This window comes from Ranitomeya imitator, chromosome 4 (assembly GCF_032444005.1).
Source record: "Ranitomeya imitator isolate aRanImi1 chromosome 4, aRanImi1.pri, whole genome shotgun sequence".
Lineage (NCBI taxonomy): Eukaryota > Metazoa > Chordata > Amphibia > Anura > Dendrobatidae > Ranitomeya > Ranitomeya imitator.
In genome coordinates, this window is record NC_091285.1 from 37809099 (window position 1) to 37834219 (window position 25121).

The 25121-nt window shown below is 40.6% G+C and overlaps 1 protein-coding gene across 1 annotated transcript; it reads left to right on the plus strand.

The window, feature by feature from the left end:
* Window positions 1–707: 707 nt before the first annotated feature.
* Window positions 708–25005, plus strand: SPARC (secreted protein acidic and cysteine rich). The gene is made up of 10 exons (XM_069763543.1): window positions 708–846; window positions 13644–13713; window positions 14381–14434; window positions 14819–14912; window positions 15715–15836; window positions 18011–18131; window positions 21581–21714; window positions 23315–23463; window positions 23687–23835; window positions 24283–25005. Exons 2-10 carry the CDS (start codon window positions 13657–13659, stop codon window positions 24309–24311), a joined length of 909 nt encoding a protein of 302 aa, XP_069619644.1. The 5' UTR covers window positions 708–846; window positions 13644–13656; the 3' UTR covers window positions 24312–25005.
* Window positions 25006–25121: the final 116 nt, after the last annotated feature.

The window sequence follows — 25121 nt, forward strand, 5'->3', positions numbered from 1 at the left end:
CAAGTCTTCTTTGTCTCTGAAGAGGCAATTTGCATATCTAATTTCCCAGAAGATCATTGTATAGCCTATAAGTCTCCTTACACTGGCACGTGAGGCATTTGGCTCCCCACAATGTCTCCCAGTAAGTGACACTAGAATTCAAGTCCTCCTCGTCTCTGAAGAGGCAATTTGCATATCTAATTTCCCAGAAGACCATTGTATAGCCTATAAGTCTCCTTACACTGGCACGTGAGGCATTTCGCTCCCCACAATGTCTTCCAGTAGGTGGCACTAGAGTTCAAGCCAAGGCGATTTGTATATTCAGAGTGGATTTTGAAACAGATCTGCTTTGGAATCCACGACAACAAAGCTATGTGTGAACACTGGCTTATAAATTGAATTGTGCAGATTTGGGATCCTTGAAACAAATGTTGTATTGGGGTCCGTTAGGGTAATGGTACGGATTTGTATTGTCTATTCGTTTAGTAGTAGTACGCTGGATATGTTGGGGTACTGGTGACGGTAGCTTGTATTTGGGGCGTTTTGCATTCTTTAGTCACAGTAATGTCTCCGCTGACGATATTGGGGTTGACGGATACTGTAATCATCATCTAATTTCTGGCATTAAAGTTTTGGAGTCTATGCGGATTGCTCTGGCCTGAATTTTTTATTTTTTGGGGGCTGTGTCCTTAGAATAGGACTGAAGGGGGGAAGGATGGGGCTAGCACAGCCCACCATGGAGGAATGAGAGAGACAGACAGCCCAGGCCCACCCACCCCATCCCTGCCCTCTGCTAACTTGTCCTGCACCCTTCAGATTTCTTCAGACCATCCCAGAGGCTGAAGCTCTCTCCTCGCTTATCCCAAGGTATGGGTTTTTGGTTTTTAGCCTTCCTCTTCCTATAACGCAGACGGTACTATAGCGCTTAGATAAATTACGTTATCGCCCTTGGCTATAATATTCCACCAGAACCAAGTAGGGCGTAGCAGAGCCGAGTTTGTAATTTGATCCAACTTTTTATAATACTGCATTCTTCTGTGGTCTTACATAGGACTGCTGCTAAACGGCAATGTGCGAAGCATTAAATTCAGCTCTGCTAGATCTCTCCCTATACACAAGGTAGAATATTGTAAGACTCCGCCGAGGATTGCAGATCATTATATCACAAACGCTTTATCTTCTACACGTTTGTCAATCTTTTATGATGAAACTAAAATGATTCTTAAAATTCCAATAGTTGCATCCGCAGAGGAAAGCTCTAAAGATTATGTTTGGCCTCTTGTAAGTCCATAGTGTGAGGCTGAGGCCAGGAGGAATGACAAGAATCCACTAAGAACTTCATCTGTGATAGTGGAAGTGCCAGGAATGTGCAGACATACATGGTGCCTTACATAGGACTGCAGGCAAACCTAGAACACATGGCTGTAATGGAGTGATGTATTCAAACCCCACACATTGTCTTCTACTACTACATAGATATAAATATATAGATAATAGATAGATGATAGATAGATAATAGATAGATAATTAATAGATAGATAATAAGTAGATAGATAATAGATAGATAGATAGATAATAGATAGAAGATAGATAGATAGATAGAAGATAGATAATAGATAGATAGATAGATAGATAGATAGATAGATAGATAGATAATAGATAGATAGATAGATAGATAGATAGATAGATAGATAGATAGAAGATAGATAGATAATAGATAGATAATTAATAGATAGATAATAAGTAGATAGATAATAGATAGAAGATAGATAGATAGATAGATAGATAGATAGATAGATAATAGATAGATGATAGATAGATAATACATAGATAATAGATAGATAATAGATAGATGATAGATAGATAATAGATAGATAATAGATAGATAATAGATAGATAGATAATAGATAGATAGATAATAGATAGATAATAGATAGATGATAGATAGATAGATAGATAATCAGATAGATAGATAGATAGATAGATAGATAGATAGATAATAGATAGATAATAGATAGATGATAGATAGATGATAGATAGATGATAGATAGATAGATAGATGATAGATAGATAAAACAGTTTGTCATAATCTATGAAGACACTACTTGCATATTTATAATACATAATGTCACATCTATCTATCTTTTTTCTTTCTATAGTTCTTTCTTTCTAAAATAGAATTTCATGATATATCAATCTATCTATTATCTATCTTTTATTTCTTTCTGTCTACAGTAGCAATTCATTGCACTTTCTTTCCTTCTTTCTTTCTATCTATCATATATGTCATATCTATTATCTATGTATCTATCTATTATCTATCTATTATCTATCTATCTATTATCTATCTATCTATCATCTATCTATCATCTATCTATTATCTATCTATCTATTATCTATCTATCTATCTATCTATCTATTATCTATCTATCTATTATCTATCTATCATCTATCTATTATCTATCTATCTATCTATCTATCTATTATCTATCTATCTATTATCTCTCTCTATTATCTATCTATCTATCTATCTATTATCTATCTATCTATCATCTATCTATCTATTATCTATCTATTATCTATCTATCTATTATCTATCTATCTATCTATTATCTATCTATCTATTATCTATCTATCATCTATCTATCTATCTATTATCTATCTATCTATTATCTCTCTCTATTATCTATCTATCTATCTATTATCTATCTATCTATCATCTATCTATCATCTATCTATTATCTATCTATCTATCTATCTATCTATCTATCTATCTATCTATCTATCTATCTATCATCTATCTATCATCTATCTATTATCTATCTATCTATTATCTATCTATCTATCTATCTATCTATTATCTATCTATCTATTATCTATCTATCTATCTATCTATCTATCTATTATCTATCTATCTATTATCTATCTATCTATTATCTATCTATTATCTATCTATTATCTATCTATCTATCTATCTATCTATCTATCTATCTATCTATCTATTATCTATCTATTATCTATCTATCTATTATCTATCTATTATCTATCTATCTATCTATCTATCTATCTATCTATCTATCTATCTATCTATCTATCTATCTATCTATCTTTATTTTCCTTTCTATATACAGTAGCACTTCATGATGTTTCTTTCTATCAATTTATGTATGTATCTCATATCTATTTATATTCTTTCTTTCTTTCTTTCTTCCTTCCTTTCTTTCTTTCTTCCTTTCTTTCTTTCTTTCTTTCTTTCTTTCTGTCTTTCTTCCTTCCTTCCTTTCTTTCTCTCTCTCTTTCTTTCTTTCTTTCTTTCGCTTTATTTCTCGCCTCTATCTATATCTCTATCTCATATATGTTTGTCTATTGCCTCTCTCTGATGTGATCATTATTAATATTGCGCCGTCTTGTCACGTTTTGGGACGCTGTGTGACAGTGGAGAACAACAGACCTAAAATAACAGCATGAAAGTAAATCCACGGATGTAGCAGTGCCGAGTTTGTTATCTGTCCCAGCTCGTATTAATAACACAAATTCTTCTTCTGATTTTATAAAGAAATTCTGATAAACCGACCCTGCTATTCCATGTCATTATCCCGTCACGTTAAACAATGAGCTTCGTTCGAATAGTAAAAATGACAATGTCAGCTCTGCTGCATCTAGTAAAGGGGAGTTGGGAAAAAACAACATCTGTAAAAGCAGAGTTGCAGCTGTTGCTATAAGTCCTGCGTGGCAGGGTCCTGTGTAGTGCAGAGGGGAAGAAGGGGTTAACACAAGCATTGTCTGCCACATAAGCAAAAAGGGGGGAAGGGAGGGTGGGAGACAAGAAAGGAGGGGGTCCTGTTATGTGGGAGAGAATCCACTGTGCAAAGTTGCTGGGAGCTCAGCTCCACCCTGCCTGGCGCTCCTCTCACATTACTCAGGCTCTGAGGAATGCTCGGTGCTATAGTAACGTGGCCAGGTCCTCCTTCACCGGCTCATCACCATCATCATCACTGTCTGGGATGTTCAGAGTAGTTGGTCTATCAAGGACGCACCTTTATAAAGTCTCCACTGACGGCCCATACCTTATTTTATCAGACCGTGTCCAATAAAATGGGAAATCCTCTCCTTATTGTCAGTCAAGGTTCTTTTTCCCCTTTTTTATATATTTTTTCTGTATTTTTATCACCTTTTATCACATTCACTTGACAATCACTTCTAAAGATTGTTAAAGATGTTTTTTCCATTAAAAATTCCCTTTTTAAACACTTTGGAAAAACATTTCACATGTTAATAGTTACCTTTAGTTCTTAAAATTTTACAAATCTTCATTCCTTTGTTCGTTTTCAGACCCCTTGTATACAATTTGTACAGTGATCCAGATTTCATGATTTTTCTCTCTTGAGATTGTCCCTCCCAGTAATGTAGGCTGGATGTAAGGTCTGTGTCTATTCAGGGTGCTGATGTCTTCATTAGTTTATATATCAGCACAGCTTCTATCCTGCACTTGTTTTTTCTCTGTGTTCTTTCCTCCTTTTCTATAGCCTTTTGATCTGCCCTCCCTGAGACTGTTTATGCTTTCTCCCCTGCCCACGGTGTAGAGATCTGTGTAGAATCATCTCGCGACTGCTATGTCCTACACTGAGAGAAATGATGTGAAGAGGAAAAAGAACCCTCACCAACAAAAGAAGCAGCTCTGACAGATTTCTAACATTTTAGCAAAAGTAGGCAACTAGATAAATGATTCACAAACACTCTACAGCAGCAAAATAGTAGATAATATTTCGAAGGTTGTTTTCTTTTGAATTTAGAGGGTCAGTGGTGGTGGTGGGCTACACATATTATCTGCACTGGCTTGCACGTAGATCTAGTCCTCTAGTGATGATCTCCTGCTGATAAAACACTGATTGTACTGAAACTACAGCAAACTGCCAAGCAGGGGATCTGGCTAGCTGATGGGACGGCTTTTCTAAAGGTATTGCTTTGACGAAATAGACCTTTAATTTTTAACTGCCAGGCATCCTCCATATTGCAGGTCAGCCAGTTCCTATAAAGTGGTTGTACTAAGTTGGAAAGTTATACATTATTCACTGGTGGTCTGACCCTTGGGGCGTCCAACGGTCAAATCTCCAGCGATCAGGAATTTTTTCCCTATCCCTTGTATTGGGGATTACTTCCAAACTTTATATAACCCTTTTAATAAACCTTTCATGGCCTATGCATTGGAAATCTCCAGACAAGTAATCAGCAGATGACAAACGTCTAAACTCTGTATGAAAATGTTTGACAGATGACATGAGGTCATTCATTACTTGATATCAGACCAACAGCCACAATTCTAAAGTTATTAGTCAGTTTTTAATAGCCTTTTGGACTCTCCTGGTATTTGTCTGACTCTATGGCCTCATACCGCAAACCCTATAAAATGCCAAACTAGTATCCTATATTTTCTTTATGCAGCAGTACAACGCAAGCATGTGATGCCTCAACAAGTATGACTGTTCTGAAAAAAAACCTCCACGAGGTCCAAAAATTATCATTTGCCTGATAATTTTTAGGCAAAACAACCCACATAAACTCAGAGATTGAGTAGAGATGAGTGAACTTTAAAGTCCAGGGATCGTAGCGAACACTAAGTGTCCGGTGCTGAACTCCAAACATGGTCTTCTCCCAGAAGTCCATGTATGACTGTTCTGAAAAAAAACCTCCACGAGGTCCAAAAATTATCATTTGCCTGATAATTTTTAGGCAAAACAACCTACATAAACTCAGAGATTGAGTAGAGATGAGCGAACTTTAAAGTCTGGGGTTCATAGCGAACACTAAGTGTCCAGTGCTGAACTCCAAACATGGTCTTCTCCCAGAAGTCCATGTATGACTGTTCTGAAAAAAAACCTCCACGAGGTCCAAAAATTATCATTTGCCTGATAATTTTTAGGCAAAACAACCCACATAAACTCAGAGATTGAGTAGAGATGGGCGAACTTTAAAGTCCGGGGTTCGTAGCAAGCACTAAGTGTTCGGTGCTGAACTTGGACTTCTCCCGGAAGTCCATTTTAATGTTGGCAGTTTCGGGGTAAGGAGACAGAGAGGGAAACCGGAGCTCAGAACCCAGTACATGTCAAAGGGGTTCAGGTTCAAGTTCTAGTTCAAGTAAAGTTCTGATACCCAAACTGAACTTTGGTTGGGTACAAGAACCCGAACTTCTACAGGTCCGCTCATCCCTAAGATTGAGGGATCTAAAGGAAGACAGCTTCATTTTATCAAATAAAATGGGTCCCATTTGGCTTCTATAACTGCTGTACAATAAAATTGTCCCTAAGGTGGACAACCCCTTTAAGGTAAACCCACTTGTACATCGGATGCTTATGTAATAGCAGTCCCATTATAGCTTTGTTATTTTGGAAAGGTTTCTCCTCAAGTCTCCACTCAGGCAGATGCCACGTTCCTCCGAATTTACGGCCGATGACGTTAGTGCGATGATCCCTCTGTACACAGTCCTACTTCACAGGTGGATTTTATTCAGGCTTCAGACCAAGATACATTTCCTGCTCCTTCATTTTTAGCTCGGTATGGCGGCACCTGGGAGAACAATGTTTCACCGTTTGTGCTCCTCAAAAACCCATGTAGCGTAACCTACGCCTTTGTTTTCTTAAAGGTAAATAGGTAAAATTGCATAGTGCTTGTAAAAACGAGCAACTTTGCGATTTAGCCCTTATTAAAAATCCCCTCCATTCTCAAAAATGGAGGAATATTTTATTTTAAAGTGTACGGCCTGTTGCCTAGATTACCGGACACCTCTGTATTTCCAGCTTGGCCAGTTACGTAGGCAAGGAGGGCATGGCACAAGCAGGCACTATGCTTTACAGCATACCGCTCTGAAGCTAGCCGGATACCTGAGTCCGACCAGCCTCAAGGGGTTCAAGGGGCGTTCAGAGACAGAACAAGGCTTCTGTACAAAAACAGAATATGGACTCTGTCCAGTCTTCTAGTTCATTAAATGCACCTTTTACGCACTGCTTTGGGGTAGAAATGGCACCCCTTAACTTTTGGGCCCCTACAGTTGCACAAATGGTGCACCCTTGACCTGTGCTTCTCGGATGTTGCAGAGGTAACGTTACCTCTGCCAGCATCATGGTAGAACACAGTTTGGACCACACTACTTGACCAAAATGTCAATCTTCAGGATTACACTTCACCCAGGAAAGTAGATTGACAGGATTCAAGGTGGATTCATCTTGAGACAACCCATTTAACTTACCGTAAGTGTAGACTTAACAGATCTTGAGATTGCCCTCTAGACATGTTATTCGACAACTTTGTGCAGGTTCCTCTGGAGAAAAACACTTTCATGATATGGAGACTTTTTTTATGTTCCTTCTTCAAATTCTAGTGTCCAATCCATTGCTTGACTCTCTCTGTAACGTAATAGACGTCAATGAAGTGGTGGACACATCTCTCCACTGACATCAATGGAAAGAGCCATTGACTTAAACAAGGAAACGGAAATCATAGGGCCCCCCAATCTGCCAATAGGCAATGGCTTCGCACCTATTTAAAGGGAGTCAGTCCCAATTGACAGAATATACTAAGCTCATAGCCTGATACTGACAGGTGAGAAGTGCTTCTCCCACGCCCGTGTAGTGGCCACAAATCTCTGTCGCGAGAGATGGAATGGAATATGCAAATGGATCGCACTATCTCTAGTCATACTGCTTCGGCAGTGGTCTCACTTTTTTTATCCTGGACATCTGCCATGGGAGGCCCCAGAAATATTACATTTTTTGGCCTCTAAATAAAGGCCCATTTAGATAAGCGGAGAATTGGGATTATTCGCTGATTATCTGCTCATGTGAACATGATGGCAATAACCCGATGAGAGAACAAAACAGTTGTTTGTCGGATGATTGGACTGTTCATGACGCCATTGATTCCATTGTCCTCGGCAGCACATTGTCCGGTTTAGACAGAAGATGTGCTGTTGATAAAATGATATTCTAAGCACATAAAACAATTGTGTAAATGATCGCTTTGTGGACATAGAATTGTGGTTGGCCAGTCTAGACAGGCCATTTAATGTCTACTGATTGGCTCGTATATAATCTTTGGGTTCCTTTAGCGGCCATGGTTGTCTAGTCTAAATGGGCTCTGAGAGTTTAACTGGAAAAGTGTATGGTTAGCTTTAGGGTAGCCATGTACCTTAGGTATCTGTCTAATTGCTAATTTGTCTCATGTTATCTCCCTAGATTCACCCATTCACATGACCATTCCACCTATGTCCAACCATACACATTAGATGGCTGTCGGCCGAATGAACAGCCATCTCAGTCTACTCTCCCATAGACAGGGACTCACTCGTTTATGAGAAAGCTGCTGACTGACATGTCGGCCGGCAGCCTACTTGATGGAGGACAACCCGATTGGAATTCCAAAATCGAATTGACATCTCCTCAACCATCAGTTGGCCGAAGCCTCCATACATATTAGACCGTCGGCCAAACCCATCGAGTTCCACTAACATTACTCCACAGTGTATCGGTCCTTAAATGGATTGTCCGGCCTTAGGCTGCAAATATTCAGTCACTCTATGTGATGGTCGCGCACTGTGAGGCTTTTCCTGTTCTGGCGCCACAGGTATGTGATTTGCATACATGCGGTCACATGACGACTAAACTGATTCCAGACTCACTTAGTGGAAGTGAAATAAGAGACTAGACAAGTCTAGTTGGAATGTGACCAGAAGTATGCAAATGACCGCCAACTCCGTTTGCCAATACCGGAGAATCCTGAGAGAGCGCAGTTGAAGCGATGTGAGGGTTCACAAGTCTACCGTCACATAAATTGACTGCAGACTTGTGGACTAAGGTCGGACAACCCTTTTAAGCCGCCACCAAAATTATCTGACAGCAACTTACCTACCTGCGGAACAAAACTATTGAGGTGATCAAATTGATTCGTATCTTCCCCCGGTCATCTGTTCTGGTATAGAGTTTTTTCCGCAGAACCATTAACAATGATCATCAGCTGATTATGTATGTGGGTCATGAACCCTCTCTTCCCACGTGATGGATCAGACATGTTGAAATCGAACATGCTCAATCTCTCTTTCTACTGAAATGTATTCAACATTAACTTATTCGCGAGCATTTATAAAATGGAAAAACAAAATTAAAACTTCCCATCTATGACTCGAAAGGAACAGATGTTCAACCCATTGACCAAAATGGGTTAACGGCAACAGTTGCTTCATCTTCCATGATGAATCCGGCCAATGTGTATTTCTCTGTCCATGAAATGTACTAAGTAAAATGTTTCCAGACACCGATGAGGCCGTAGAAGAAGTCTCTTTTCATAAACTTAGTTTACTCTTCTGAAATAAACTTGTTTTTTCCCTGCTGTGAGATCACGAAGAGCTGAGGTTTGTTTGCTACAGGACACATTTCCCTCTTAGGAGCCTTCCAACCAAAATACATACTGTTCTGTACTTCTGTGTCAATGGGTTTGTGAGAACTTTTCATTGATATGTTGAGGGGGGGGGGGGGGGCGGTCAATAAAAAGAAACAAAATAGGGTTCACTTCATCATGGTCTTCCATAGTGACAAAGGCCGAACGAGTTGGACTCTCAACACATATTTTTCCAAAAAGATTTTTAATATATTTTTGGCAAAAGTTATATCTTTACTTTTATACATTTTGTTTTAAAAGTTTTCGATTTCTCTATTTTTTTATTATTTCCTTTAAATGTCAATAAATTTAGTGTGAGAAAGGAGCCTGTCATCAAACAACCTGGATATATAGCGAGGCACCACAATCGTCTCAGCCCGGCTGTTGCTTTTGGTTAGCGAAAGTGTTTTCTCCCTCTGATCTGAAATGTGACTAAATAATCCTGTTTATTTTTGGGCTTGCGGACATAAAGAATGTACTCCCGGCGCGCGTTTGCCGAGTGCCAGGAAATGTCCAGAAAAACAGGGTGCCCCGGCCTGTGCAAAGCCTATCGGGGCATCTGGACTAAAGAAAGGCTGCCAAAAGTGGCAGTACTTTTCCACCCGACGCTCATGAAAGCCAAAAAAGGCTGAACTGACCCCCCAACCTGAGACAGTGCACAGAGGGGGGAGCCATGGCCAGGGAATAGAATGAAAGGAAGTTTTTTGGCCAACTCCATCTGACCACTTTTACGGAGTGCACTGGGAATGAAAATTAACTTTTGTAGGTCAATCTGTTTGAAAGTCTTATGTTAATGCATAAAATAAAATTTAAAAAAACCTCTTATTTAAAGGGATTTTTATAAAACAAGTTATTCCCGGTCCATAGGAAAGGGGATAAATTGCTGATCACAGAAAGTCTGAAAGCTGGGACTTCCAACGATCCCACGATCAGGGCTCTGGAACTCCAAGAACATGGTTCTGGAGCTCCATCCTGAATGGAACAGAGGTTCGCATGGAGCTCCATCCTGAATGGAACAGAGGTTCGCATGGAGCCCCATCCTGAATGGAACAGAGGTTCGTTTGGAGCCCCATCCTGAATGGAACAGAGGTTCGCATGGAGCCCCATCCTGAATGGAATAGAGGTTCGCATGGAGCTCCATCCTGAATGGAACAGAGGTTCGCATGGAGCTCCATCCTGAATGGAATAGAGGTTCGCATGGAGCTCCATCCTGAATGGAATAGGGGTTCGTATGGAGCCCCATCCTGAATGGAACAGAGGTTTGCATGGAGCCCCATCCTGAATGGAACAGAGGTTCACATGGAGCTCCATCCTGAATGGAACAGAGGTTCGCATGGAGCTCCATCCTGAATGGAACAGAAGTTCGCATGGAGCTCCATCCTGAATGGAATAGAGGTTCGTATGGAGCCCCATCCTGAATGGAACAGAGGTTCGCATGGAGCCCCATCCTGAATGGAACAGAGGTTCGCATGGAGCCCCATCCTGAATGGAACAGAGGTTCGCATGGAGCCCCATCCTGAATGGAACAGAGGTTCGCATGGAGCCCCATCCTGAATGGAACAGAGGTTCGCATGGAGCTCCATCCTGAATGGAATAGAGGTTCGTATGGAGCCCCATCCTGAATGGAACAGAGGTTCGCATGGAGCCCCATCCTGAATGGAACAGAGGTTCGCATGGAGCCCCATCCTGAATGGAACAGAAGTTCGCATGGAGCCCCATCCTGAATGGAACAGAAGTTCGCATGGAGCTCCATCCTGAATGGAACAGAGGTTCGCATGGAGCACCATCCTGAATGGAGCAGAGGTTCACATTTTCAACCTCCGCATTACTCATTGTCGATAGGACTGTTAAGTACAGCACTCAGCGATATCTGTCAAACCCATAGATAATGAGTGAAGCAAAGGTCAAGCATGCGCACCTCCACTGCATATACAGTAGATCAGGGTTCATTCTCAGACAACTAGAGCCCTGATCTTGGGCTCATTTGTGAACCCAGTGGATGGATTGCCAGCAAGCAACAAGTTTTTACCCATCGCACAGATAGGTAATATCTATATGTATGTATACGTATATATATATATATATATATATATTATTAACCCTTTAATGGAAAATGATGTAACATTTGTCATTCCATTTGTGCCAAAATTTTTGCAAAAACTTACATAATTTGTTAGTACCTACAACAAAATGTAAAAAAATGATGAGAAAATAAGGAATGTTTAATATTTAGCATTGGGAAGTGCGTAAAAAGTTGCACTAATATAATTTGCGCCAAGCTTATCATTAAGGTGTGGCTTTGGCTAGATATGGAGAGGTGGAGCTGAAGGGTGCTGAAGATTTGGTGTAAATGACGTAATTTCTGATAACTATGAGCTTTAGTGGTGTTGGAAACACTCACAATGAACATTTGCCCCCATTCATACACATTCGATAAAAGTCAGCCAAACCTGACGATTTCGGTAGGGTCGTCCGACCCTCTAATGGGTGTTGGGACCTTCAGACTCAACTTTAACAGATGTTGTCGGGGAAAGAAGGATCCCAGGGTTGGGATTTCAGTGGGGTAATAAGTTGACCATAAGTTCTTGGCCAAGTCGAAAGAGATATCTGTTGGCCGCACGATCATTATCTAATGTGTATGGCCAGGTTAAGTTAACATGTCAATAATAGAAAAATAAAACTCCTATAATATTTTTTGCTGTCAAGCCCAGGGAACTGAATGCCATGATTTTTTTAAAAGGGTATTCTCCAATTTGGATGTCCCGATCACTGTGGAACAGACTGATGAGACTCTATGAATCCCGAGAACTCTGTCGAGTTCCTTGTGAATGGAGCTGTGGTTGATTATGCTCTTGATTCACTGGGTTTGATAGGTGTACCAGGGGTCAAACCTCCAGTGATCGGAAAGTTATCATCTGTCCTGTTGGTAGGAGGTAACTTCCAAATTTGAAAATACCCTTCGGAGGGTTCATACACACAGTGATGTCCTGTTCTGGGACCATGTAAAATGCAGCTTAACACCAAGCATTCAAATGTCCATACTCAGATGGTGCCCAGCATATTCTTTGGACATTCACTACAAATGGGAAACCATATTTTTTCTATCGGAGTACTGCCATAGCCATATTTCTTACCCAAATTTCAGACATCCAATTTTTAGGGATTTTTGTTAACAAATATTAGTGTGAATCACAATCACGATATATAGACAATCTACCATCTTGCTGAGCCTCTTTAAAAATTACTTGAAAATTACAAATGTGTGAGCATTCACTAGGAAATACAGTTCTGCTCATGTCATCCTTTCACAGAACCTGTAGAGATTTTTGCTGCAGACCAGAAATGATGTCTTTTAGGGAATCCGACAGCAGGTTTTACTGTGTAATCTGAGAGCAGCATAATATAGGGGCAAAGAGCCTTATTTGAGCGAAGGGTCACTTACTGGGCTGCTTGGTGGAGTTTTGATAAAATCCCTGTTTTGCCTGCTGTAGGTGTAGCAATGCTTTTAATGCTGAGCTGTGTATAATCCCGCCCACACCACTGATTGGCAGCTCTCTGTGTACACAGTCAGCAAACTGCCAATCAGTGGTGGGGGCGGAGTTACACAGATTAGCCTGACTGCTGTACACATGACATCTAGTCAGGCAGTCAAAATGTCCTGCTGATAAAACACTGATTGTATTGAAGCTACAACACACAGCCTAATAAGTGATACATCACCATGATCAGGCTCACTTACCCTATATTATTCTACTCTCAGTTTAAATAGCAAAAACTGTTGACAGATTCACTTTAACCTGAAGGTGAAGCCCTTGTGATTCTTGAAATCACGCAACAACTTCAAATTCTGCTCCTCCACCCATTAGGACTTGTTCCATGCCCTGAGCAACTTTGTCTTTGACATTTGTGCTTGTGATCCCACTCTGCTAATACCTCATTCGCAGGGTCCAGGAAAGATCCAAACAAACGTCTATTTTTTTCCCAGCCAGTAACAATGGGGTAGATTGCACTTCAACTTTTCCTGGAATGCTGGAACAGTGGTTGATTTTTACTCATCAAGAGCACACGCACCCATAATAGCCAATGCACCAGTGCAACCTAGTCAATTTTCCACACGGACTATTGGTCTGATTTGCGGACCTGACAAGTGCATGTAAATAGCAAGCATCTCCTGCACATTTACACACATTTGCTTTACATGCTACAATTGTTTTGAACTTTTCTTTTTTTTTTTCCAGATCAGGTAGCACAATGAGAGTCTGGATCTTCTTCGTCTTGTGCCTGGCTGGCAAAGCACTAGCTGCACCTGTAAGTGACCATTTACCTACCATGAAATCAATCTCTTTCTTGACCCTGATAGACATAAGTACAGTTGAGGAAGGCAAAACCAACGTCAACCTAGTTGACCTATTGTCCTACAGTGTTGATCCGGAGGATCTTTTCCACTGCTCTCGATCCCTGTTCTGCTGTGGACCAATTAAGAAAGACGGAACTGCTTAATAGATCAAGCTCAACTTACCAGGTTTCTCAAAATGGACTAAATACTAGGAGACCTGAGGTCTCATTTATAGCAAATCTAAATGATAGATGTAGATCCCACCTTGGCTATTTTCAGAACTCACATAGAATTTTTGCGTATGCACCGCCAGTTTTCCATTCTCGGAGGCATGAGTTGAGATGTTCTTGAGATGTGTGCAGGTTACACATTTTTCTGACATCGATGGCAAATCCTGTGGCCATAAATGTTCTCTTTAGGTCTCACCCATTAAGCTAAACCTTCTTCCATTGCTGCATTGGGCCAAGAGGTTTTCTTGTCTTCCCAAAATGGCATAATATGCTATGTTTAGTTCTAGGTTTGTGTGAGACATTTATTTATCACATTCTCATTTTGGTCTTTTATCTTGATGTCTAGTTGAGTTGGAAATATTTGTGGTATCTTGGTGTTCACTAACTCAGTTCTCTTCTCTTTAATCAGCAACAGGATGCTTTGCCAGAAGAGGAGGAGGTGATAGAAGATGTTGTGACTGAGGTGAGACAACTTAAGCATCTCATACCGATTAGATAGGTGTTTACCAAATGATCGTTCAGCTGACAACTATCTCTCCGAAATCCCAGGATTTCTCAACTCAGATAAGAGCACCTTTTTTCTCTATGAGAGTCACTGTCAAACTCCTGTGGGGACAACTTATCTCAATAGAGTTGTCCATTGAAAAGCCAACGTGCAGGATCCTTCTATTCCCTGACATCATTTGCTGGAGGAGAGTCCAGAGACCCCCATACAGCTTAGACTTTTGGCTGATCTTGCCAATATCGGCCAACTTTAGTCTACTGTGTATAGAGCCCTCAACATCTTACACTGAATGACCAAGAACTTGCCAGGTGCTTTGCTCATCTTCATACTTTACTTTTACAGGAGACAGCAGTGGGGGCAAACCCCGTGCAGGTAGAAGTTGGAGAGTTTGATGAAGCAATAGATGAGGAGGAAGAGGATCCCACCACACAAGAAAGTAAGGATTGCTTTCAGCTCATACTAAAGCATCCATAATTGTTCACGATAGCTTCTATGGCCAACAGCTTTATCTCCTGAATCCTCATGCAAATGAACACTTTGTTTGGAATTGATTACTGCCAGACACCTCTGGTGGTGGCTTATTTTCCCTACATACAAAAGAATTGAAACCCAACACAATCCTTTTTTGTGAGGCCCCCAAAAACATATGATAGTTGAATGCAGCATGTTCAGCCAACCTTAATACATATGGGGACCTTCCTGGAGAACGGTGAGACCTCCTGGACCGTTCTCCAGGAGCCTACTGGATGCTCTAGTAGGGGTTTTAAGAGGAAGAGGAAGAGTTGGCAAATATCCCTGGTGCAACTAAAGTCTCTCGAAAACCTCCTGGAAACCAGCAGTTCTAGTACTCCTTGTATTCCTGTTTCCAGTTGTGTGGCCATGACTAAGACTAGGATCTCATTTAAGAGAATTGGGACGATTATGCTAATTACACTTTATTCACACTCTGATCAGCATTTGAACAGATTGTGATCACAGTGATTTTTTCGGATGAGGAGAAGATGGAAAAATCAGCATGAGGAAAATATCAGACATGTGCATGGCCCCACAGAATAACATTCGTCCAGGTGCGATCCGATGTTTTGTCGGATTGAACGAAGACTGAAAATACAGTTGTCTGCACAAGCCCTTAGGTTAAATGCTTTCAGCAGTGCTCTTTGCTCACCACCTCAGCAATATGATTATATTACTGCATATTTAGACATATTTATTCAGAAGCCACATTTTTTTCTCCATAGATCCTTGCCTAAATCATCACTGCAAGCACGGCAAGGTGTGTGAAGTAGACGAGAACAACACTCCAATGTGCGTGTGCCAAGACCCATCTACCTGCCCTGCAAGTGTAGGGGAGTTTGAGAAGGTACGTCTCCAAACAGATCTTGTAAGTCACCGAGCACTCAACTCCATGAATGGAAAATGGGTTTAGACAAGACGTCCTAGAGTTCATAGATCTCATTCGCACCATTCGGTCACACATTTAGATTTGTTCGATATTTCAAAGGCCTTGAGCAATGCGACTCTCGACAAATTTCATTAGATGATGAAAAAAAAAGAAATTAATTCAAGTCATCCAGATTCGGTTTTGAGCCTGAAGCGACATATTCAGAGTATTTGCACATTCCAGGATAGGGGTTGTCTGACTATGAATAAGAGGGAACTTTAGGGGACACGTTTCTACACATAGTTTTCAATGAGTAAATGCAAAGATCTAGAAAATGTATTATTTATTTATATTATTACTATTGGAAATGTCATTGTCATCTGTGTACAATTCTTCCAAGCCTCATAAACATCATTTCCATTGTCAGGAAACGATCTGTTGATTTATATTACATTTTTATAGTTAACATATATATTTTTTTTAAATTGTTGGTTTTTTTTTTCACTTTTTCTTATTTATTTTTTTTCATGATCTAAATTTAAAAAAAAATCTTGGAATGTTCCTGTTCTTGCTTTGGCTACAATAGCCAAATAGTAGACTAATATTTCTAGTTCGTTTTTCAGGAGTTATTTTATTAATAGGAAGGATTACAATGGCATTTATCATCTACTATCTCATGGGCTAAAATTTGGACCTAGACCCCCACCAACATGTTGGTCAGATGGACTGACCCCCATAACAATATCCTCCTTCCTGGCCCCTATCCTGTAATAATGTCCTCCATCCTGTCTCTCTTCTCCGACACATTTTAAAAAAATGATTATTCTTACCAGCCCACCTTCCTGTAGCAGGCAGTGTCTTCTTCCTTCTCCACAGCTGATGTATTGGGGCGGTGTAGGGCACATATGTCAGTGTCGTCATGTCCTACCTGTGCTTGGCACGCCAACATCAGGTGCCAGTCTCTTATTGTGATCGTGGTGCAGGGAGCCGGAGTCTCTCTCTCCCGTGATACATTTTGTCATTCAAGGACACACATTCAGCTGAAAACAGCACTGGCGATGGTGGGTCCCCTGACTCCACCACCTCAGTTGTGGTCGAACCCTCTGTAACCCCAAACGTTACTTCCCTGTTCCTGCCACTCTGTGCAGACATCTTTGCACAGGTCAAAGAGCATGCTCAAAACATCTCAATAAACATATCTACATTATTGCTGTCTAAGGATCTGTGTTATACGGACCGACCAGCAGCACGATACGACCACTGATCGGTAAATCTTTACCAATCGGTGGTCGATTAGAAACAAATGAGGAGGAGAATACCGAAAAAGTTTCCAAATTTATATTGTACACTTTATAATTAAATTGGTTGTCCACTACTAGGACAACCCCCCTCTTAAACTAAATGTTCAGCCCTAATAAATAATAAAGCCTATACTCCCCTCCCATGCCGGCTCCGATCTAATAATAATATAATAATAATCTTTATTTTTATATAGCGCTAACATATTCCGCAGCGCTTTACAGTTTGCACACATTATCATCGCTGTCCCCAACGGGCTCACAATCTAAATTCCCTATCTGTATGTTTTTGGAATGTGGGAGGAAACCGGAGAACCCGGAGGAAACCCACGCAAACACGGAGAGAACATACAAACTCTTTGCAGATGTTGTCCTTCGTGGGGTTTGAACCCAGGACTCCAGCGCTGCAAGGCTGTAGTGCTAACCACTGCGCCACCGTGGTTTCGGCACTTATGGTCCCGAAGCTGGCATGGGTGGAATGACATGTGATGCCGGCGCCACATCAGCGCTGGTGTCACTGTCTCCGCCAAACATGAACAGGAAGTCCGGAAGTCCTGGCTTCCTCTTCATATTCAGTTCTTTTGAAAGGGAGAAGATGACAAGCATAGGTGTCACGTGTCATAACACCACATCACAGGAGAGTGAGTGCCGACACCGCGGGGACAGTGCCGGCACATGAGATGAGTATAGGCTTTATTATTTTATCATTTAGTTTAAGAAAGTGTTTTCCTAATAGTGGACAACCCCTTCAACTTTTCGGTTCCTTCAAACTCTTGGAATTGAAAGAACTTCACATATTCTTCCTATGGCACTTACTAAAATGACATGTTTTATCTCATCCACCTTCTCTTGTAGGTCTGTGCCACAGACAACAAGACCTATGACTCTTCCTGCCATTTCTTTGCCACCAAATGTACCCTGGAAGGAACAAAGAAGGGTCACAAGCTGCACCTGGATTACATTGGACCATGCAAATGTGAGTAACTAAGATCTTCATCCCAGTGAACCGTTCCTTTTGTAGTAACCGGTACAGAATAGCGAAATCTGGCCAATGAATTTGCCAAATTGACTATTAAAAGATTATTTGATTAATATTTTCCAACCAATGACAGAAGTAAAAGGGGTTTTCCAAGTAGACATCAACAAGTTATGCCTTGAATATCCAATTGGGTGGGTGTCCGATGTCAATTATCCCTGTCGGTCACTTGGATGAAGTACCATTCCACTTCATCTGCCAACAGCTCTTCTCGGCTCTTTTTGAAGGCCAGATGGTCAACCCATTGAAGTCAACGGATAACCATGTGATTTCTTAAAAGCTGTGTGGAGTTAACGTAAGACAAGTTAGCCAAACTCTTAAATGATGGGCAATAGTATCAATACTTTCAATTGCATGAATACAATGGTCAGTAGAAGACTAAAATGCTTCCTTGTCAAATAATGGGTTTTGGTTTGTAGACCAAAATTATCACTGAAATTGAGATTTCCTGAAAATGTCCTGTACTACTTTCCTAAACAATTGTTTTAGAATAAATGTTCCTCCGTCTTGATTGTGCACTTAAGGCTCACATTTTCCACTGATGGCCCTCGGGGGTCATTTCATTTTGGTTGGCTGGTTAGAGCATGTGAAGAACGATGATTCTTACAGTTGCGAGGAGTCAAATGTCTACATCCTGCTAGCTCAGCGCTCCATATGAACTTAACCAATGAGCATTGCAGTCTCCCCCGGGGACTAATTCCTAAGGTTTGCAGATCTGTTCTAGCCTGCAATGCAATGTTTTATGTGGAAAATTCAGCTCATTCTGGTTTTTTTTACATGAGCTTTTATCAATTGCAAAAGTTACTATGAACACCCTCGGGGGCATTTTGTTTTTAACTTGATCTAAAAATATTTTTTTGCAATTGGGTTTCATTAAAAATTTTGCACCATGTGGCTTTTAAATAGCACAGTGCTTAGAAGGAAGGCAGTAATGTGAAATATGAATTTAAGGGGTTATTCTAGAATGGACACTTATGACTTCTACACAGGATAGGTGATAAGCGCATGATCACTGGAGGTGCCATCAGTGGGGGACAAACACAAGGCCAGCGCTTGGCTAATGGCTTTATCGGTCAGTTCCATACACTTTGAATGGAGTGGCATTCTTTATTTTGACATCTCCTCCATTTATACAGGGGACTCTGGACCAATGATGGAACCCCAGTGGTCATCTTTCCTGTAGAAGAAGCAGTAGCACTCATGTCTATGAGATGTATTTGGTATGACCCTCATCATTCTATACTCAGAGGTTGTCCAGATTTGGGGTTCAAATCTTCAGTCATTCTTCGTGACTGCAGACCTATGAATCCTCATAGATCTTTTTACTTGATTATCTCCATGGAGATAAGAGATGAAAAGGTTCCACAGTTTAAATTCCGATCAGTTGACCCTTCTCTCCTCCAACTTCAGGGAACCGTCAGAAGGCCCTCATTTAGCTTAGACTGTAGGATAATCCCACCGATATCGACAGGTTGGACCAACTTTAGTCAAATGTGTACGGAGGCCTCTAATGAAGACTATATTGATGGTTCATCTAACCAAACTAGCCAGAGAAGAAATTGAAAGGTCCTTGGGTTTCATATGTAATCTTCAACCTAAATCCTGTACTTGATGAGCAACACCATTCACTTTGCCCATAGAACTTTTGGCACTGTTCATGTGCCTGAAAGACCAATTTACAAGGCAGTCTTTGTTGCAGAAAAGTCAATTACCCGAGCTTCTCACACTTCACAGTGGTCTCTTTGTCAGAGCAGGAATGTCTATTATCCCGCCTGTTGTCACTTCAAGGGGAAGTATCTTTTTCAAAAGAGAACCTTGAAGAGTGATATTCTCGAACCAGGAGACCTAATCCCTTTTCTAGAGTATGTACTGTATCACTGAAAATGGCCATACTAAAACTTGGATGAATACGTAGGTGGGCTGCGTTGCTGGAAAAAATAATTTCTTCAAAAATGATGAGAATAAGGTTTTCCATGTACAACGCGTTTCAACGCCACTCCGGCATTTTTATCAAGTGAAAAAAAGAAATGTCTGGGATTGGAAATTTGTGCTTTTTAGAATTGTTTTTAACCACATATCAGCCAAAAAAAGAGAGAATATGACATGACATAAAAATGATTGTCTGAACGAGAAAAAAACTGACAGCTCTTTAAACTGAATAGATTAAAGCAACCCGAAAATGTACCTTGTCAAGAATAGGGGTAAATGGTCCAGTCTTGTACTGGTTAATGAGTGAGTCTGATTTGTTTTTGGCTTATTTGTAGTAATACTTGTAGTAATAATTTTTGCTTGTCTCATAGTGAAATGGAGATAATCTGCAGCCAGGAGCCTCACAGCAGCCTCTCATAGACAACATAGGAACACTTGGCGGGAGCCAAACATTCTTGTGTATGGAGGAGTCTGGGAAGATATCTGATGGTCGAACCATTGTTCGGCCAACAGCTGTCAAATTTATCTGGAGGTCTTAAATTGTTGGCTCCTTACACAGGATTGGGGGTAAAGATTATGTATGTTCTTCAATTGTCAATTAAGCTAGATGTCGATATCTAAAACTTGGGTGACTCCTTAAGGCCCTCACACACATTAACCTAAAGTTGGCCAAATCCGTTGATATCGGTGGGATTCTCCAACAGTCTACTATACATAAGGGCTTCCCTACTGTACCCTGAGAGTTGAAATTGATGTCAGAGGAGAGAAGGATCAGCTTGGCGGAACAGGATTAAGGGTGAAGATTATGTATGATCTTCTATTGTCTTCTCTGGTCAACTAAGCTGTCAATCTCTAAGATTTGAGTGACTCTTTAAGACTTCCAGACACATTACACTAATGTCAGCTGAACCCTCCGGTATCCACGGGTTCGGCCAACACTCTATAGTGTATAAGTGTGCCAGACAACTAATTGTACAGGTAGATGTTGATTGGGCGTCTCTTATTTGTGACCGTCGAACGCTTTGTTCTCACAGATGTAAGCTACCAGCAGAGATGCATCTTGGCGGCTTTTTCATAGAGAACAAAGAAGTGCTTGGCCCAGCGAGAGCTCTTGTGTATGAAAAAGATGACTGAGATGGCTGTCGGCTGAACGATCAGCCGTGGCATCTTTTGGCCAACACTCATCCAATGAGTGTGGTTGGCTTTAGTAAATGGTCTTCACCAGAAGAGATGATGTTCCATCCTCCATCTTTATAAAACGCATCTACTTCTTTTTAACTTAAACACATAGGAAGTGAAAAAAACCTGGTGTCAACAAAGATTGGCTTCAAACATGGTTGTCTTTGCTATACCTTTGGAGCTCATTATTGAATCAGAGCCTGGGCTACTGGAGAATTCTTAGCTTCTTAGACCACAGCTTACATGCACAGATTTGACTTCATTGCCTTCTTTCTCTACAGTCATTCCTCCCTGTGTGGACTCCGAGCTGAACGAGTTCCCCCTGCGCATGCGCGACTGGCTGAAGAACGTCCTGGTCAGCCTGTATGAGCGTGACGATGACAACAACTTGCTCAATGAGAAACAGAAGATAAGGGTATTGAAACAAAAAATCTTCATTTCAGATTCCATAACTTTTGGTTTTCATTTTATCTATTGCACTAAATGTGTTTTTGATCTATGAACAGACTTTTTTTTTACCCAACATCTAAAATTGCATCCCATAAGTCACTCGATGCACCCGGAAAATAGCTTTGTTGGGTAGAAGAACTGGCCATAGATGTAATGATCATTAGTAGTGATTGTTACTGTAGTTAATAATTGCTAAATGATTTGTCCCGGTTCAACCTGGTCCTTTGGCCAGATATCACGGTCCAAAAACATTCTTATGCGTTAGTGGAAAATCAAGGTTGGTACTCCAGTCACAGTTTAGTTTAGCATTATATGAGATAAATACATTTGGCAATGCTAATTTATAATACTTCATAGAATCATAGAATGGTACAGTTGGAAGAGACCTCCTGGGTCATCATGACCAACCTCCTGCTCAATGTAGGATTCACTAAACCCTCTCAGACAGATGTCTGTCCTGCCTCTGTTTGAAGACTTCCATTGAAGGAGAACTCACCACCTCTTGTGGAAGCCTGTTCCTCCCAATTCAAATGATTTTCCATGGAAAAAAAATGTTTTGCGTTCTTCCTTCTTCTAGACAAGCATTCATGTTAAAAAGAAAATTGTGATGCTAAATGTATTTGGTCAGCCGTGGTCAACAACAGAAACAGATTGGGGTCAACTGTTTTCCATATCTAGATCCAGATGGTACATTTTGCAACTTTTATGATCTGAGGAACTTTTTAGATCCAATTTCTATGTATTGAGTAAACATTGAGGGGTCATGTAGCTCATCTAGCTGGGAGTTTTACAGTCATATTCCACAATAATGTACCAGATCTGGTTTAACTCCAAAACTCACAAGCCTAATGTTGAGTGCTCTCTACTTAGCCCAGAATAAACAATATATTTTTGACTTCCTGACTTCCCAATTTGCTAGCACATAGGCTATCCTCTATATTCCGGCTAAAGAGATAATTATTCTCTTGTAGGTCAAATAGCCCAATAATTACTCAGTCCTCTTTTAAACATATTTATATTGACTAATATCATGTCCCTTCTAGCGGATGAATGTATAGAGTCAGACCATATTGTTATGGTGGGCCCCATGAAAGGGATGGGCATTGTGCCAAACAATTACCAAAGCTGGGAATAAGTCTCATGAAGTGTAGGACAATTAATGCTTTCTTATGTCTTATGTCCCAATATTGGATTAGAAAAGGCGCTCCAATTGGCCATACATTGGAGTTTTCGGAAAGCAGATGAAATCTGATGGCACCTGTGGTAAAGTTGATCTGCCACGACATTCTCCTTGCCAAATGATGGATCTGCTTACCCAGATCAAGTCATGGATTAAGACATAGATTGGTTTGCCTTTTTAACTTACGGCTTTGTCCAAAGCGAGAACATTCATAGACCAGCCAGGTTGTGCTGAGAGCGGTCGTATCTCTAGTGTATGGATGACTTAAGAAAACATCAAATCAGCACTAGGAAGAGCGTTTTTTGACTAGTTCACAACTAAATAATATCGTACAACAGGACATCAATTAGAAAACATCCACAGAACATATCTCACTTTCCTACAGGTGAAGAAGATCCATGAAAACGAGAAGCGTCTTCAAGCTGGAGACCACACCATGGAGCTGCTGGCACGTGACTTCGAGAAGAACTACAACATGTATGTCTTCCCCGTGCACTGGCAGTTTGGACAGCTGGACCAGCACCCCATTGATGGGTATGTAGTGTGATTATGGTATAAAACCACAAATACAATTATTTATTATTTTTTTTTAATTAAGACAAAATACGGTAGCTTTATTCTGAAGTCGTCAGATATTGAATGTGGCATGTGGACCTATATTTGGATATTTTGGGCATATATTGTACTAGTGAACCAAACTTGGGCCGATTGTTATTAATTCCCTAAATAACCCATTGCTAATGTATTCTGCCCCTAGATACCTTTCCCACACCGAGCTGTCTCCTCTCCGCGCTCCTCTTATTCCCATGGAGCACTGCACAACTCGTTTCTTCGACGAATGCGATATCGACGATGACAAATACATTGCTTTAGATGAATGGGCCAAGTGCTTTGGAATCAAGGAGCGTAAGTACAAGTATCAGATAATGACTGGATAAACTTTATACTCACTCACATGAGCAGTGATTATACATTTATCGCCTCTCCTATGTATTTAATGGAAACGCATCACTAAGGGGAAAGTTGCATTATGTACTTACTCAAAAGCCGATGGTTGTTGGTTTTCTTGACCATGTATGAACCATCTTTGAATCATGGCCAGTTTTCTATCCCCTCTCCCCCATATAATAATAATATTCATGAATATTCGGCTCAGCCAGTTGAGAGAGTTGAGTAATCAAAATCCGACTCATCTGGCACCCAACTCATCGTGTGATTGAATTCCAACCAACCATGGATTTTGGAAGAAATTTGGATGGTCCACATTTGATCTAATGTGTATTGGGGGTTTATATAACCAATAAATAGACATAACATTTAGTGACATGCTCCATTTTTCATTGTCTCTTGCAGAGGACATCGACCAGAATATGATCGTCTAAGTGACATCGGCGGATTTTTTTTGTCTCACCTGAAATTATTTGTGTAATATTTTATTTTGTATCTCCTCTTTCACAGTCTAGTTTGTAATATTTGTCTCTCGGGGGTTGGGCGGCAAAACAAAAAAAAAAAATGGTGCTAACTTTAGAACAGATTTTATTAACGGTGCTGAGACCAAGGCAACAAGACGCATTAGCGCTTGGAGGAGATGACAGCGCGTCACCACTAGCTCAGAAATCCATTGTTTGACCAGATCAAATTTCTATCTTTCACTTTTCTCTAATGTTTCTTTTCTCTTGACTCCTGATTTCCGACTTTCTATCCCTCTGAACAAAGATGAATAGGGCGGCTTGCAATGCTAGCATTAAACCTCGTATTGCCTATGTTCTCATTCTATTCAATGGCTACCCCCTCCCCGAATGGAGTGTTAAAGCAGGACTTTAACCCCTTCTCTGCTGGAGTAGCCCCCCAAGTTTTGCCGAGAGACTCTAGCAATGGAGGGGTTAACCCCTGACTGGTATGCAGGGGTGGGTGGGTGGTGGGATTTGATTTTGCCATGTGGCCGGACTTCCATATCGGTTTGCTGTGGAGAGGTTCCATCAAGAGTGGTTCTCCTGGAATGTCAATGTTGATTTAGAGAGTTTGGCGTAACAATCGAAAACTGAGGCTCCTAAAAGAATAAAAAATTGAAAAGTATCTCCTTACATTTTGCATTTTCTGAAACTGCTTCTTGTCACGTGCTTTATTGTATAGATTGAAATAAACCATCATGAATATGATAGAATCTGCTTACCCAGAACTCCTGTAGTGTC